The sequence below is a fragment of the Schistocerca piceifrons genome, chromosome 8, assembly GCF_021461385.2.
Source record: "Schistocerca piceifrons isolate TAMUIC-IGC-003096 chromosome 8, iqSchPice1.1, whole genome shotgun sequence".
NCBI classification, from domain to species: domain Eukaryota; kingdom Metazoa; phylum Arthropoda; class Insecta; order Orthoptera; family Acrididae; genus Schistocerca; species Schistocerca piceifrons.
This window is the reverse complement of record NC_060145.1, coordinates 270,953,327-270,972,074: the sequence shown is the minus strand read 5'-3', so window position 1 is coordinate 270,972,074 and position 18,748 is coordinate 270,953,327. Positions and strand designations below refer to the sequence as shown.

Genomic DNA, 18,748 nt, shown 5'->3' with positions numbered 1-18,748 from the left:
GGCTGGCTCATCCTATTATTTTCGTGATCAGCCCGCCACAGTCCTCTGCTGTGCAGTTTTAATTCCTTCTGCCTTTGTTCTCTCTGTTGGTTTTGTTGCTGTGCTCCATTTTCCGTCATGTTTTACCATTGACCATGGGGCTTTTCTTCCCCCAGAATTTTTATTTTAGCGCTTCGCCTGACTGGTGGAAAGTTTCACTGTGCTCTGTGTTTTTATGAAACAAGGGACCGATGACCTTTGCAGTTTGGTCCCTTTAAACTTTAAACCAACCAACCAACCATCTCCACCCCATAGCGGAGGTCGAGAAATTTGCACCCCAGATTTCCGAAGAATTGTCTGAGCCTCTGGTTTTAAGCCTTCCACTCGGCTCCAAACCAGAGGACCGCTATTGGTTCTGGGAATGATACTAGAAATAGTTAGCTCAGATTCCATCCCACGAGCGAGGCTTTCTGCCTTCACCAACTCCGCCAACTGCCTGCATGAACTGAGGATGACCTCTGAGCCCAGACGGCAGTAGTCATTGGTGCCGACATGAGCAACAGTTTACAGTCAGGTGCACCCAGTGCTCTCTATCGCCACCGCCAGGGCCTCCTCCATATCTCGGATGAATTAAAGCTTCCTAAAAGCAAAAACATGCGGAAAAAGAAGTGACAAGTAAGAAAAAGACAGTTAATACTTAAATTTATGTACCTTGCTGCACAGCAGATGTGAAGCAGACGGCAGTTAGAAAAAAATCCGGAATGCAGTAGGTCTATCATAATCATTTATTTGTGATGACAAATTTAATTCATTTAGTCTTCACAGTTGATGATAAAGCTTGAAGCAGTTGTGTTTATCATGCAGGCAGAGGAAAACTTTGCAGGTGGGACATTTTATGTGTGCCTTATTAGCTGAACACCCTGGAAGTCGACAGCGATTTTTGGAAACCAGTTGTGAAAATTGTGGTGGATGTAGAACATTTTTTGATCGAATGGCATCAGGAGGGTGATCAATTCTAGACTTTGAATGCTTTGGTGCTGGATTTTTGAAGTCAGGATCATCGTCAGATATCGCTTCAGGTTTGTGTGAATGCCATAGGTTTTCCTCAAACTTTTCTCTGAACTGGAGGCAGTCTAGAACGTCATTCTTCGATGTACCCAAGACAGCTTGATCATGTCTGTATTCTAGCTATAAAGCACAAATAACGAAATCAATGAAGTGCGTAATCACCCTTACAGTCCACTTCTTAGTTTTTGCACTTATTCTGTAATAGCTGATCAATCTGTCGAGAAAGTCAGTACCTCCCATATTTGAATTGTAGGTGCTTACAACTGTGGGACGATCTACTTGAATGTACTTTTTTTCTTTCCTGCACCAGCGGCAACATCTATCAACTGGGTTTACTCCTTCTCTACTGAATATGAAGATAGCAGGGAGATTGTCGAACCATTTCATTACACAAAGTTGGCCATCACTTCTCACTGATTGATCACTAGATCTCCTACCATTTTTCTCCATATCCTTGTCCAATGATAGTTTGGAAACTTTTTGAATTCTGGAGTTCTGTAATGTTCCAGTAGCTTGACACTCAGCTTCACTGTGCAGTTTGTCTAAAAGTGACTCCGATGTGAAATAACAGTCCATGTAAATGATCACTCCAGGAGGAAGAGTAGCTGTCAGTTTTATAACAGCCTTTCCACCTACATCAAAATTTTCAAATTGAGTGTCATTCACAATAGGATCACCTTTCACTTGGTAAAAGAAGAAATCTATAGGAAATCCATCAGTTACAGCCAGTACAAAATTCTTTAATCCACAAGGGTTTGGTTTCAATTTTATGACTTGTCTTGTTGGACTGTGACCCCAAAATGGAATCATAAGTTCATCAACAGAAATATTAGTGGGCCTAGAGTTCAATCTACAGCCATTCTGTACACTTTCAAGAATAGGTTGTATTTTCCAAAATTTATTATTTTGTTTTACTTCGAGGGACACTTCACCATCAACAAGTTTCAGATGTTTTCTAGTTGTAAAATATCTGTCACGGCAAATTTTTTTAGCAATACCTTCCACCCTACTCTTTTTGGCCCAATACGTCCTAATCCTAAGATAGCACAAGTATGACATCATCACTGTTGCAGAGATAAATCCTTTCATTTCAGCTACAGTACATTTCAGTTCTCTCCCAGTATTTTTAAGATACCTTCTGTTTGTATATTCGGTAAGGATGCTAAAAATATTTTCTGGCCGATATTTACTCACGTAGTCATGAGGTGGTAAGTTCACACTGATTACCACTTGTTCATCATGTTCAGATGCAGGTGGTTAAAGGGAAAAAATCCAAAGTCTTCTTCCAAAATGTCCTGTCGGTGGTAGATTGAATAGAGCAGATTTTTTCTGATCTGCTATTGTTCCTGTCTTCAGCTTCGTCTTCGTCTTCATCTTCGTTAGCTATATCTGATTCCTGTTCGTTTCTGACATGATAGTCTGGATCTGTATGGATATCATCATCATCACACCTCATCAGAGAGCTCCAATTCACTAACATCTCTATCAAATAATTCATTTACAAAATCTTCAAATGCATTTGAATTGGGGCAAAAAAAAAAAAATTGTAAAATTGTTCACCTGTAGATCACAATTTCCTGAAACATAATTAATATTAATCTAATATTCACCACAGAATATAAAATGAACAATTAAAGTATTACTTTTGTAAAAAAAAAAAAAAAAAAAAAAAAAAAAAAAAAAAAAAAAAAAAAAAAAAAAAAAATATTTTGTTGACAAATCACGTTACACATTGCACTAAGTCCTGGTGTCCCTTACAGGCTACACTCGAATTTCAATACTTTTTCAAAGACGATTGTAAAATTATAATTTTAAATAATTATTCTCTGACTATTCATTTACATTATCCCATATATGTTGTATTGATTAAAATAGAATAAAGTAGTAATAAAATACTTACAAATAGCCTCTCCTCTGACCCACTTTCTTCTGTCAGCCATTTTCTATTCTGGCTGGCAACAATGTGATTCAACACAACAATGATGAACTGCTATTGCAGGAGGTTCTGCCATCTCTGAACTTCCTTCTAAAACACTTTTCAGTGTTGCCAAAATGATAAGAGCTCGGGGAAAAATTTTCAAATAATGCTACATGTTATGTCCCCCATAGGGGACACCAGGACTGAGGGGTTAACATAAAATATTTAACACACAAACTCATTGGTAAAGCAATGAACATTTGAAACCTGTTTCTTACATTCTTCAATCTGGAGTGAGGCACTGGTTGTATACTAAGTGAATACAACAGAATTCCAGAAAGATGTCCATACAATGACAACCAACTGCCAGAAGCTTTCATAATGTTATATTTTCACCAGCATTGTTAAGAATATATTTTATCTAAGCATACCAGTCAAAAACTTAGTACCCCCTGGAGGCCTCACACAAACGCTGTGTAATACCATCTCTTGTGGTAATAATGGTCTCAGTGTAAAGAAGAAGAAGAGTTCCCAAGTTTCTTCAGGTATGCCGTATCCAGCTGCAGCCACTCATTGATGGTAGTTGCTGTAGAGCTACCAAATTGTGCGGATGTCAGTTGCTGTGTTTCACCCACTGTCCCATATTGTCCCAAATGGTTTCAGTGTAATAAAGATTGGATGATTTAGCAGGCCAGTTGAGTTGTGATATGATGTCTGAGTGTTGGTCAAACAAGGAATGTATACATACTATGAGCATGGCTGTCATTATCTTGGAAGATGGAAGTGTAGGCAGCATGCTCATTATGTAGATGTAGAAGAGAGTGCAACACTTAGTCACCACGAATGTTGAAATAAATATCCTGATTCACGTTCACGGTATCTTGAATGAGTGGACCCAACTCATTGTACATTGTAGAAGGGGGGGGGGGGGGGGGGGAGGAGATCTAACTGGCCAGAACTTCACCCTCCACTGTCTGTGAATCAAACACCTTATTGGACCATCAGTGCACTTGATGCCTTACGCCATTTGAAGAATTAGTCACAACTCTTCAAAAATGTGTGTGTATGTTTTGTCTATTTTTGACAAAGGCCTTGTTAGCCAAAAGCTTATTTTTGTGACAATGTTTTTGTTGTGCCTATCTGCTACTCAACATCTCTGCTATATGGTGAGTAGCAACTATCCGTTGCGTATGATTGTTAAATTCAATACTGAATTTTTAATTGTTTGATTTTTCTGTTTATATCTGTATTTTATGTTTTTCATTTGGATTCCTCTTCCTTTTTATTCCACATTTATACCTACTGCATTGCTGCCTTTCTTATTTACCTCTCTCAGGCCTGCGCTCCCCCCCCCCCCCCCCCCACCCCCCTCGCCTGTTTGATTGCCTTGTTTCTAGTTTCATTAAGTAAGGCTTGTATCTGATCCATGTGGATCTGTGGATGTTATTGGCACAAAAGTAACATTGAGTGAACTGTCTGTGTTCATTCCCAGAGTGTGTGCACAGTGGAAGAACTTGAGCGAGGTCTCATCCAGCAGTCGGCAGTGTCTTCAGCTTCTAGCCAACCACCTCCACCAGCAGCTGTGCTGCGTGTTGAAGACATCGAGCGGGAGCTTACTATGTCATCTGGACACAGTAATAGCAGTGGCAGCAGTGCAGGACACTCGTCTGTTACTACTACTAGTCCTGCTGCTGGGCCAATTGCTCAGCCTACTAGCCCTCCTCAGGTTCCACAATTTCCACCTCCTCCAATAACTGTGCAGTCTCAGGCAAGTTTTACCTTTAACTGAAGTTATTTGCAGAATTTGAATAACTTTAAACTTTTACTAAATAACGTGTTGTGAAATTGTAGGAAGCGGTTCGTGGTACCCAGGCAACTCTAGGGCGGGGCATAAGTTTCCCCCCGCCAGTGTTAGGACTGACTCGAGCAGCAAGTCATCCGAATGGCCCTTTTGTGGTGCCTCCACCGAGAGTAGTTGCACCACCTCCTGCCCAACCACCGCCTGGTATCCACCCAGTGCTGTTGCACCAGGCGAACCACCGACTAGGTGAGTACATAAAAAAAAATGCTTTGTGTGTGTGTGGGGGGGGGGGGGGGGGGGGATGCAAGAAATGATTACATTTACACATCAATAACACAAGTGGTTCAGAAGTTCCAGGTATTGACCCATGCTGAAATACCCACATTTGGATGTGTTTTAGCTTCTGGTTCTGGCATCCAGTCAAGTGTACAGATGGCGAATACTGTCCTGGGATACATTATGCCACTCTTGCTCAACCTGTTGACATAGTTCCATAAAGAGTTGTTGGTTGACAAGTTGCATGAGTCTTTTCTTGTCCCATCATATCCCACACGTGGCTTGGCTAGCAACAAGTCCAGAGATCGTGCTGGCCAGGAAGTTACTGCATGTCTTGCAGAGCATGTCGAGTTCACTGGCAGTGTGTGGGCAAGCATTATCTTATTGAAATACCAACTCACCTCCCTGTTGCAAGAATGGCAAAAGAATGATTCTGACAACAATCTGCATGTACCGAGCACTGGTTAGGGTCCCCTCCAAAAACACTAAAGATGAATGTGAGTTGTAGCTTATCATACCCAGACCATTAGGCCTGCGGTGGGGCCAGTGTCTCATGGACAGATGCACTCTGTGAGACAGTGCTCACAGCTGCATGTTGTATGCACAAATGATCAGCTGACCATCACTTGTGTGTAGGCAAAATGTGCTTTCATCATTGAAGACCAAGGTACGCTATTCGATCTTCTGGGTGATTCTCTGACGGCACAAGTTGAGCTGTGCATATGGATGCTGTGGCGTGAGTGGAAGATGGGCTAGAAGTGTGTGTACGTATAGTCCCATTGCTGACAATCAGTTCAAAATAGTTCATGTTGACATGTATGGCCTCACAAGCCCTCTTATCTGTGCTGTTGTTGCTGTATGATCTGCCACTGCTGTCCTTACAATATGAGGACCCTGGCAGGCGTCTGTGCTGTGTGGACATCCCAAAACCTCACCTGTGCATGTGTGAAAGTTCATGTGATCACTGAAAACTCATGTGGAGTTCTCCGAAAGGACCTTCCCGATCACAGAAGGCCATAACTTGTCTCCTTTCAAACTCACTCAGCTGGCTGGGGAAACACGAGTGCATTTCTCTGGCTTGGTTGCCTGCTTGCTTCAAACATTTACACCACATTGATTAGACACAGATGTTGCTCTGGTAGCCATGGCACTACCCAATCTGTTGGCAGACGATTTTGAAACTATTATCAGTACTTCCACTACACCCAGGTGGCACATGCTGTCATCGTATCAAAATTGACGTCATCTTTCCAAGTGTGCTGATTCCCAGTAATTGTGTGTGTGTGTGTGTGTGTGTGTGTGTGTAGGGGGGGGGATGGGGCAGTGGGAGGGGGGGGGGGCGTATTCCGCCTACCTTCCCTCGCCCCCCTCCCCACCCCCCATAAAAAAAGATTCACTTAAGTACTATGTCACTGTTCTTTCCTTACTTTGAGGCATACAGTAGAAGTATTCCAAAGTTGGGGAAAGTTATAAGGTTACTCTAAGAGTTGGGCAGCTGAGTTCAAATGGCATCCAACTCTACTTTGTCCACATGAAAACTGTACCTGAACTGGAACCACGTATGATAACATCGAGAAAGAGCTCAGTGTGATACTGGACAATTGGAATTTAATGTGTATCAAAATGAAATGGATAGAGAGCTACTCACCACACAGAAGAGGTATCGAGTAACAACTAGTTCATTGAAAAGAGTCTGCAAGAGATTATCAGCTATTGGACTAACAAGTAAATATCTGGTCTGACATGTTTAACCTTACCCTAAATTTTTTTAATACAAGAATAATACACTGAGAGAAAAGTACTGTCAGAATTTTAGTTACTCAGATGCACAGAAAGTATTTTCAAAGAAGGTTGAAGTTACTCATTTTTATCTGCATGGAGAATAGCTTAAACAGTGATTTGTACAGCCCTTCTTGCCGATCACATGAATATGTGAAAGCAACCATGACAAGATAACATAGTGTGAAAGTCCATATTGCACAAACATCTATTTTAAGCACCTTAACCAGTTCAGGCATGTCACACTATTTTTTTAATAATCTACATTTTGTATTGGCAGCTAAACTGTTGGAGATGTAATTCTTAAAAATGTGATCAGGAGAGGGGAAAAAAACATGACAGTGGTTGATGTCTCATTGCAGAAATGGAATATTTCTTACACATATATCATTTTACAGTGATTTCTGTAGCACAGTTCATATGATAACATTTTAATTATACTTATAATGAAACACTTTTTTGTTTATTCTCTGAGGTAATTACAAAAATGTGAAGTGCCTATCAAATGGTGAAAACAAATATCTTCCTTACACAAGAGACACCTAACAAATGAAAAGCTAATCTATTCAGACATTTCATGGTAATTACTAGTTTTGTTCAGGCAGAACTGGGTTAGAGCAAGAAATGGTCCCAGCTATTGTTCTGCATTTTCTGCTGAGTACCAGACATACTTAATCAAATTCAGAAAACATGGCACTGCAAACTGATAATGCACAAATGACCAGTTTAAGACTACTGTTCTGTTGAGAAACCTGAAATGACAAAGAACTGTAAGAAATTATATAGTCCAACAGTTTCCTGAAAATTACTTTCCACTGTCAAAAACATTCTTTGTCAATTGGTTGAATGACATTAGTTGTCCCATGTGGAATCAGTATTATATCAACAGCCCTTTTGTCATCCTCCTCAAAGTCAGTTGGTCATTGTTTTATTACAAATTTATCAGCAGCAGACCTGTGAACCTCTCTACCTTTCCAGGTACAACTTGGAACACTTCATTTGCCATTCCTGCTACCCCGTAGTGCCTCTAGCTTGTTTAGTCCAGTATTTTATGGTCAGCATTGCCAAAAATCTTGGGAAAGTCTAAGAATATGCTTGTACAGTGTCATCCTCATCACAAGCTTCAAGTATCACTTTTGTGTGACTGTAATAGCCAGTATTCCACTTTTCCCACTTCAGAACCCAAACTGTGCTTCATTAAAAAGGTTGCATTTATTCATGTAACTCATTAGTCCACCTTTAATGATTAATTCACCTATTTTTGAGAATGCTGGCAGTAGTGAATCTGGCCTATTGTTTTCAAGATTCTTCACATTACCTTTCTCTAGCATGTTTAGATACTCGAGAAAAGTGCCCTAACTAAAGGAAATCATTATTATGTTAAGGAAGCTTGTATGCTGTCTATTTGTGCCGTGAGTGCAGAGACTGGAACTTCATCTGTACCTGCTGACTTCTTATTTTTTAATTTCTGTATTGTCTTCCTGACTTCTGGCTCCGCTGTGCAAAACATCATTGTGCTTGTAGTGTAAGTCATTGTGTGTACTACATGTGTTTTAGGAAGATTTTGTTTGCAACTTTTTTGCATCACCAGAGAATTAGTCATTTACAACATTTGCCAATTCCTGACAATTTTCTATTACTCTAGTCCCATCTTTTGATTTGTATGTTACTACAATTGCATCGGCTTATTCCAGTTTCATTTTTTATGACATGCGATATTACTTTGTTTTTATCTTCTACATTATATTTTATTTTGCCATTGAATGATTTTTGCAGCGAGCGGTACCCTACTCTGTATCTTTTTTTATACCTGTGATAGTGATTTAGGAACTGTGGTTTAGTGTAGTGCTTTTGCAAGAAACTGATAAATTTGTGTCTGGGAGGCCTTTTAATATCTGCAGTTATTCATTCTACAGGGTTGTTGTAGTTAAACTTTTGCTATGTGAGTCAGTGTAGATGGAAAACTATTTACTGTGTGGACACCCAACGTAAAAGATTCACTTAAGTACTATGTCACTGTTCTTTCCTTACTTTGGGGCATACAGTAGAAGTATTCCAAATTTGGGGAAAGTTATAAGGCTAATCTAAGAATTGGGCAGCTGAGTTCAAATGGCACCCAACTCTACTTTGTCCACATGAAAACTGTACCTGAACTGGAACCACATATTATAACATCGAGAAAGAGCTCAGTGTGATACTGGACAATTGGAATTTAATGTGTATCAAAATGAAATGGATAGAGAGCTACTCACCACACAGAAGAGGTATCGAGTGACAACTAGTTCATTGAAAAGAGTCTGCAAGAGAATATCAGCTATTGGACTAACAAGTAAATATCTGGTCTGACATGTTTAACCTTACCCTAATTTTTTTTAATACAAGAATGACGTTCAGACTGTGTGCTGCAGGATTTGTGTAGTTAGTAGTGTTGCTATCGTGACTTGCTGTTAGATGCTGGTACTGGTATGACAATGTTGGAGTGAAACAGAAGCATTGCTGTTATAGTTATAGTCTGTAAAATGGCTGTGGACAAGGTGAGCACGGCTGCACTTGTAAAGCTGTTTCATCAAAATAGCAGCAGCAGTACTGCTGATCTTTGCAAATATCAACACAGTAAAGGAATACAGAGATGTCTTATTTCCAGACTGGGCTTGAAGAATATGTTTTGAAAGTTTGGATTGACTGGTAGTTCGGGAACTGCTCCTGGAAGAGGCTGACACTCATTTGCACCACAAATTGTTGAAGTTATTGTTGCTATGGCTGAGGATGCTGTACGCAATATGTTATCTTCAAGCAGTATATGAGCTGTGTCATGACAGCTGATCATTCCATGGTTCGCCATTCAGAAAGTGCTGCAAAAAACTTAGAAATGATATCTCTAATGCAGTTCTAGACTGCAATGGATGCAGATGGTTGTCGTATTGAGCAACGTTTGTAACCTGGAACTTAATCATGGTATGCAGTTAACAAATGTTAGCCTCTCATGTTAATATTTAAATATGTTTCTTTCAGTGGTTTATTCATCAGTCCTCTCCCGTGTGGCCTTGCAAATGTTTCCACGAAGTTTCAAAAATGGTTCAAATGGATCTGAGCACTATGGGACTTAACTTCTGATGTAATCAGTCCCCTAGAACTTCGAACTACTTAAACCTAACTAACCTAAGGACATCACACACATCCATGCCCAAGGCAGGATTCGAACCTGCGACCGTAGCAGTCGCGCAGTTCCAGACTGTAGCGCCTAGAACCGATCAGCCACTCTGGCCGGCTCACGAAGTTTCATTATCCTATAACCACTTGTTGTTCATGGGGGCCCTCTCAGGTAGTGAAAGTTTAATTACAACCACCCAGTATTTTCTGTAAGTGTTAATGTGACTACTTTTGGAAATATGTCATTGAAAATTAAACAATGGAAAATCCAGCATGGTATGTAACACTATTATGAAAACGAAAGTTGCCGTTTACCATATAGCGGAGATGCTGAATGGCAGATAAGCACAACAAAAAGACTGTCCCAAATAAAGCTTTTGGGGTTAGACGGTGGGCAGGGGGAGAGGTGGGGGAGGGGGGGGAGTAAGTAGCGGAAAATGAGGAAGATTGAGTGTGATGATGAAATGATGGCTGTGAAGTGCTCGAATGGGTACAGGGAAGGGACTGGATGAGCGAGGATAGACAGCTTCTTGGTTGTCATGCCGATATAGAATGCAGCACAGTGGTTGCAGCTTAGCTCATAGATCACATGACTGGTTTCACAGGTAGTCCTGCCTTTGATGGGGTAGGTGATGTTCGTGGTCAGACTGGAGTAGGTCGTGGTGTGAGGATGTATGGGACAGGTCTTGCATCTAGGTCTCTTACAGGGGTATGAGCCATGAGGTAAGTGGTTGGGAGCATGGGTTGTGTAAGGATGGATGAGGATATTGTGTAGGTTCGGTGGACGATGGGATACCGCTGTGGTATTGCATAGGTTTGGTGGATGGTGGAATACCACTGTGGTATTCCATTGTCCACTGAACCTACACAATATTCTCATCCATCTCTACACAACCCCTGCTTCCAACCCCTTACCTCATGGCTCATACCCCTGTAATAGGCCTAGATGCAAGACCTATCCCATACGTACTCTCACCACCATCTACTCCACTCCAGTTACAAACATCACCTATCCCATCAGAGGCAGGGCTTCTTGTGAAACCTGTCATATTATCTAGAAGCTAAGCTGCAACCACTGTGCTGCATTCTATGTAGGCATGACAACCAGCAAGATGTCTGTCCGCATGAACGGCCACCGACAAACCATGGCCAAGAAACAAGTGGACCACCCTGTTGCTGAACATGCTGGCAAACATGACATCCTTCATTTCAATGACTGCTTCACAGCCTGTGCCATATGGATCCTTCCCACCAACACCAGCTTTTCTGAATTGCACAGGTGGGAACTTTCCCTGCAATACATCCTACGTTCTCGTAACCCTCCTGGCCTCAACCTTTGTTAGTCACTGTTCTCACCCATCCAGCCCCTTCCCTGTTCCCATTCCAGCACTTCACAGCCGTCATTCCACCATCACACTCAGTTTCCGCTACTTACTACAGCCTCCCCCCCCCCCCCCCTCCCTCCCTCCCTCACCTCTCCCCTGCCCTCCATCTAACCTGCCGCACTTCACTGTCCGCCATCCCTACTGTACTATCCCTTCCCCTCCCCGCCCCAGCTTCCTCCTTACCCCACCCCATTTGCCACTCCCATCATGCAGTGGTGCTGCTGCTCCCAGTGTGGTTTCAGTTGCCTGAGACTGTGCAGTCCATATCCGGATATGGGTGTGTGTGCGAGTGTATACCTGTCCTTTTTTCTCTCTAAGGTAAGTCTTTCCGCTCTCGGGATTGGAATGACGCCTTACCCTCTCCCTTAAAACCCACATCCTTTAGTCTTTCCCTCTTCTTCCCTCTTTCCTGATGAAGCAACCGTTGGTTGCAAAAGCTTGAATTTTGTGTGTATGTTTGTGTTTGTTTGTGTGTCTATCGACCTGCCAGCACTTTCGTTTGGTAAGTCACATCATCTTTGTTTTTAGATATATTCAATGTAAATAACTGTTATAAACTCATTTTCTGTTTGATGATGCAGGGATACAGTAGTTTAAGAATTATCACATGTATCTTTGTGTAATGTATAGTTACATATTTTGTGACAAATTTACTACCTCTTTGGAATATGTTAGTTTTGTTGTGGCCGTGGGTGTGTAAATTTGAATGTATGTGTGGTTTGTGCATGAATGTGTATATTTCTACTAGTAAAATACTATTTCTAATGTACTTCCAACTCCCCCCGTAGTGGTGCTCCACTGCCCACTCAACCTCCACATCATCCTACTCCATCCCTATGCCACTGACACCTCCAATCCCCTGCCACAGGAATCATATCACTGTGGAAGACCCAGATGCAAGACCTGCCCAATCCACCCACCCACCCGCCTACCCAGCACCACCTGTTACAGTCCTGTCACAGTTTTATACTATCCCATGAGAGGCCAGGCCATCTATGAAAGCAGTCGTGTTACATTCTGGTGAAAGCAGTCGTGTTATATACTGGCTCTACTGCAACCACTGCACATTTTACATTGGTATGACAACCAACCAGTTGTCAACTACAAACAACCAGGTGTCAACTAGAATGAATGGTCACTGCCAAACTGTTGCCAAAATCTAGATGGACCACCCAATGGCACAAGATGCAGCAGAGCACAACATTTAGAGATTTCAGCGGCCACTTGACAACACTTTCCAACTGGATCCTCCCCACCACCAGCAGCTTTACTGAGCTGCCCAGATGGGAGCTATTCTTAGAGCACATCCTTCACATCTGTAACTTTCCTGGCCTGAGCCCAAGGTAACTTGCTGCCTCCTCACCCCCCACAAAATAGATTGTGTGTGTGTGTGTGTGTGTGTGTGTGTGTGTGTGTACACATATACGCCATCCCCAGCCCCAATATGGCCACCCAGTTTGGGTCCCCATATCAGCTAAGTTGTAAGCTGTTATCTCATGCCCTAGTCTAAGAAATTGGGTTTCCAGTTATCTGCCGCCTACCCCTGCTACCTGCACCCCTAGCTAGTACAAAGGCTGCTCCCCAGCAACTGTCTTTGTTATATATGTTATTTATTCTTTTATGACACATTGTATATCCTTGAGGATCTTGTTACTGTGGAATTTTGGAACATAAAGCATATCTAATCTAATCAAACATTCTACTTCATCATTTTGATGGCAGGCAATCAAAATTATTTAAGCTCTGTGCAGATTTGATCAGTCCTTTCACTAGAAAATCAATATTATAATTCTATCAAAATGAAAATTCATTTGAGAGAACTACAGACTTATGGGACAGGGTTGCTGACCAGTAAACCAGTATCAACATTGTAATCACCACAAACAGTAACTGCTTAACTCTCATATAATTCTCGCAACTCATTCTAATTGCCTTGCATGACACAGTGGTTCTGACATGTATGCATCTGGAGAGTTTCTCAACATAATCCCGAAAAATCTAAAGCTGATAATTTAAATTCTAGTTTTGTACGTGCGTTCACATCTGCAGTAAAACCAGTTTTACTCTTCATGATGGCATATATGAGAGTACAGCTAATACTTCTTATTACTCACATAAGAGGGGCATGAAAGGGAAGCAGTTGTTGGGAAGGCAGTAAGACAGGGTTGTAGCCTATCCTCGATGTTATTCAATCTATATATTGAGTAAGCAGCAAAAGAAAAATTTGGAGTAGTAATTAAAATCCATGGAGAAGAATTAAAAACTTTGAGGTTTGCCAATGACATTGTAATTCTGTCAGAGATAGCAAAGGAAGAGCAGTTGTACGGAATGGGCAGTGTCTTGAAAGGAGGATTTAAGGTGGACATCAACAAAAGCAAAAACAGGGAATGTAGTTGAATTAAATCATGTGATGCTGAGGGAATTAGGTTAGGTAATGAGACACTTAAAGTAGTAAAGGAGTTTTGCTATTTGGGTAGCAAAATAACTGATGGTGGTCGAAGTAGAGAGGATATAAAATGTAGACTGGCAATGGCAAGGAAAGCTTTTCTGAAGAACAGAAGTTTGCTAACATCGAGTATAGATTTAAATGTCAGGAAGTCATTTCTGAAAGTGTTTGTATGGAGTGTAGCCATGTATAGAAGTGAAACATGAACGATAAATAGTTTGGACAAGAAGACAATAGAATCTTTCAAAATGTTGTGCTAGAGAAGAATGCTGAAGATCAGATGGGTAGATCACGTAACTAATGAGGATGTACTGAATAGAATTCGGGAGAAGAGGAATTTGTGGCACAACTTGGCTAGAAGATGGGATCATTTGGTAGGACATGGTCTGAAGCATCAAGGGATCACCAATTTAGTATTGAACTTGACTAGAAGAAGGGATCGGTTGGTAGGACATGTTCTGAGGCCTCAATGGGTCAGCAATTTAGTATTGGAGGGCAGTGTGGAGCATAAAAATCATAGAGGGAGACCAAGAGATGAATTCACTAAGCAGATTCAGAAGGACGTGGGTTGCAGTAGAAACTTGGAGATGAAGAAGCTTGCACAGGATAGAGTAGCATGGAGAGCTGCATCAAACCAGCTCTGGACTGAAGACAACAGCAACAAGATGATCAACTAAAATGTTATATGCTACCTTAGCACATAGACATAATTCAGAATACCTGCATCTGCTATTGCACTGTTTCACTTGTTGTTTGTTCTGAGTTGTGCTTCCTTCGAGAACTTCGAAAAACAGTGTGGAAGTCAGATACAGTTTTGCCATAGGGATTGTTGATATTTGTTTGTGTCTCATGATTTATGAAAATTTTTGCTAATGATTTGAGCATATTTGGAACCGTGGAAGTATTCATGAAATGTTTGCAGAACGCATAATACAATGAATCATTAACATAAAAATTGTGGCTTTTATAATCAGACGTTTAAAACCTCTTCCATGTTATGATTTATCTGATCGAGTCATCCAACATATCAGGGATTAGTTAATAACACTTTCATGATGATGAAAACTTGGCAGTGTCTGCTCTGTTCTCCCTCTGGTGTGATGTAGTGCTGACAGTGGCCCCTTTTGTTTCAGGTTCAAATCCAAACCTCTTAAGATTCATACCTCCACATTTAATGGGCCATCCTGGTACTGTTGGGAAAAGCCTACAAGTCTTTCCAGGTGATAATGGATTGCTGAGAAATGTGCCACACAGGGGGCCAAATGTTCAATTTCGTCCAGGGTTTCCCGTAAGTAGTAGATATAATTGCTGTCTTATTGTCTGCTGAGTACAAACTGTTCATTAATGAGATTACCATTCATCTGATGTTTTTGTGATGGGACAATAGAAGTAAAAAACACCCACTCAATGTCTGAATCTCTGTGGGGAAGATTTCCTGGGATTTCTGAGGCTGCTATTTCATAATTTTGTTCAAATTGATCATGACTATGGTCAGAACTAGAAAATTTCATCAAAATTGCCAAATCTTCCCATAAATTTCATTTTGTCCAAATATCTGGCCATATGCTGGCTTCTGTTTGCCTAGTCAACTAAATGTCTCTGCAAACACTGAAGCAACAAAAAGTAACAATAATCACCCTTAGTAATGTTCCCCCTGTTATTCACTTTTACAGATGCTTCATTCTGTGTTAAATAGTTGATAATCATCATTGAAAAGTATGGCATTTTGTACAGTCTCTTACATAACTCCTAGTTAACTCTTGGAATAGCTTTACCATCATAAGCCGCTTTCATGGATGTTTCATAAGGATTTATCAAATTGAGACTAAATTGCCAGTAGAGCTTCCACTTGGAACATACAGTGAAACCCCACTTTTAAACTTTTCGAGGGACTTCAAAAAAATGGCGTAAAACGTGATAAAATGTAAAATTTTAAGCTGTAAAAGCTTTTAAGCTGTAAAAGTTACGCCTAGGATACCCCCTTGCACTTTATGTGTGATATATGTACATAAGTCATCAAAAGACTTGTCAGGGACTTGTTTATTATCTAATAAAGGTTTATTATCTAATAAAAACAGCTGATGTAACTGGAACTGATAACTGTCTGGGAAGTAGGAACTCAATTTCATGTCATAATCGATGTTTTGGAAAGTTTGCAGCTGCCATTCATTATTTAAATAATGAAATACTGCATTAGTTATGTATTTTTTTTCATGCTTAGCGCAATGCGTTTCGAGAATTTTTTCTCATTTTCAAGTGCAAATATGTACACAAGTATTTTGTGTGGTGTTTGAATATGTGTTATTCTGCATCTCTTGCACTGTAGTCATCTTTTTGAGGTTATCAGGTACTTTGCCTCATCAGTTATATGTAGAAAACCACACACACATGCAAACTATCACTCACATTGTTTGTTTGTGTAATATCACAAAAAATACATACATAAATACTCCACTTGCAATGAGAATAATTTCTCGAAACATGTTTTGCTCAGCATGAATAAAATACGTAACTGGCACTGTGTTTAAACTAAAAACATTTGAGCAACACAAAGTGAATGACAGTGTCAACTAGCGCTCCAAGTTGCCATATGCCGAAACATGCCAAATAGTGTTCAACAAAGGTGTCATGATGATCACAACAATAACAAAACTTTGTTTGCGCAGTACAGACAGTTTGGAAATGGTTGTGATTGGTCATGATATCTTCATTTGAACGAACATAGTTACTCCCATCAGCCACCACGCCAAATAGAGCTTGGCAGCAGTGGGAGATATGGCACGAATTGTTCCAACTTTTACATGTTTACTGGTTCAAATCTGCTGAGTGGAGTGCTCTGGTGTCAAGAAACTTAACCACGTAATATTTGTAATCACTACTGGACGGCCAAAGTCATGCCAGCATCAGTTTTTCTCCACAAACATTTTTTGTAATGCGTAAATCGCGGGAAAATTATAAATATGTTGAGGCAAAATCAGATGAAAATTAACATTGTGGGCATAGGAAATATGATGGGACCGATAAAAAATGTCGTAAACGGTGGTAAATGTTAATTCCGGGAACGTAAAAGTGGGGTTATAGCGTAGTACTTCTCCTTACTGACACATATTATCCAGTGTTCCCAAACTATGAAATACAATACTACTAGGCTGAAAATCCTTTGTGTCAATGTGTTCCATCATTCCAGTGAACTAATTTCTTTCTTCCTGTTCATAATCATTTACATGTGTGGCAGAGCTTAATATCCTAAATGACCATTTGCTAAGATTCTTTCTTAAGGAAGGTCACTCAGGAGGACATACCATAAAGGTGGATATCGTTGCCAGTATATACAGGGTTTATCAAAAGCATCATCGGATTTGGTGCGGCTATATTTCTGAAAGTAATAAACATATACAATGAATTTTGTTTTTTGATTAATGGGAAAGTCAAAACGTGTTTTTTTAAATACCTTTTCATATATGATCAATATGCCACCCTTGAGATGCACAGCATATGTTAATGCAGTATTCAAATTGTTCTCACACTGACACGAGCATGTCTTGAGTTACAGCTTCCACAGTTGCTGTTAAGTGATGTCTCAGTTCATTCGTTGTTGCTGGTAATGGAGGCACATAAACACAATCTTTTATAAACTCCCACAAGAAATAATAACTAGTCAGGTCCAGTGACCTTGGAGGCCAGTAATGTAAGGCTGCGTTATTTGGTCCATTGCGACCGATCCATTGTTCAGTAACCCATTGATTTAAAAATTCCTGCACTTCCAGATGCCATTGTGGCTGAGCCCCATCTTATTCGTAAATGAAGTCGTTTGAATCAGTATCCAACTGTGTGAAAAGAAAGTTCTCAAGAATATCAAGATATATGCTTCTGTAACAGTGTTCTCAGCGAAGGAAAATGGACCATATGCCTTTTCCTGTGAAATTACACATTAAATTTTGGAGAATTCCTCTCATATGGTTGTTCTGTTCCCCATATTCTCATAATATGACAGTTCACCGTTCACCTTTATATTTAAATAGAATGTTGCCTCATCACTAAACACGAAGCGGGGAAGAAACTATCATCCTCTATCTTGCCAAGAACAAAATTACAGAACTCGACACGTTGTTTGTCACCTTTATGAAGAGCTTGCAGTTGCTAAATTTTGTATGGTTTCATATGTAAACATCGATGCAACACTTGCCGGATGGACATTGGGGACTTGTTGAACCATTGAGCTGCACGGTGAATGGATTTCTGCGGACTCGTTGTGAAACTATGACTGATGTGTTTTTTGACATCTGTGTCAGTCACTCGGGGTGGTCTGGGGATTTGCCTTTACACAAACAACCTGTTTCTCGGAATTGTTCATGCCTTCGTCTAATGCCGTGTACTGTAGCAGGATCCACACCATACCTAGTACGAAAGTCGTGCTGAAAAATTATTACTGACCTGCACTGCGCAAAACATAGAACACAAAATGCTTGCTGTTGTCGCGACATCGTTTTTACTAGAATTGAAGTGGGTGCACTCTGCTGCAACCAAACAAGAACCATGTAAAACTCGATAGTTTGGTCTTTCCAATAGTAAGTTGTTCATGTACGTATCTCAAATAATACGGGGTGTATCTAGAAGAGTCATCCAATTTTTAAAAAAATCATAATTGTTATGTTATTTAAGATATGTGCTTGAACAATGTACTGTTGGAAAGAGCAGACTCTTGAGTTTTTCATTATTCGTGCTAGGTTTCAGCAGTGTGCGCTCACTTCAGTTCTAGTAAAAATGGTGTTGGGACAACAGAAAGCATTTTGTGTTCTACATTTTGCGCAGTGTGGATCAGTAATATCTGTTTAGCGTGACTTTCATATAAGGTGTGGCGTGGATCTTCCTACAGGACAAAGCATTAGAGGAAGGCATGAACAATTCCGAGAAACAGGTTGTTTGTGTAAAGGCAAATCGCCGGA

General features: G+C 40.5%; 1 protein-coding gene across 1 annotated transcript in view; it reads left to right on the top strand.

Moving 5' to 3' along the window:
• Positions 1 to 18,748, top strand: part of LOC124711664 (protein PAT1 homolog 1) — a 121,712-nt gene that overhangs the window by 49,022 nt on the left and 53,942 nt on the right. Inside the window, exons 5-7 of the mRNA XM_047241855.1 lie at positions 4,458 to 4,733; positions 4,817 to 5,012; positions 14,936 to 15,090. Coding sequence (XP_047097811.1) covers positions 4,458 to 4,733; positions 4,817 to 5,012; positions 14,936 to 15,090 — 627 coding nt within the window. The remainder of the gene's footprint in view (positions 1 to 4,457; positions 4,734 to 4,816; positions 5,013 to 14,935; positions 15,091 to 18,748) is intronic.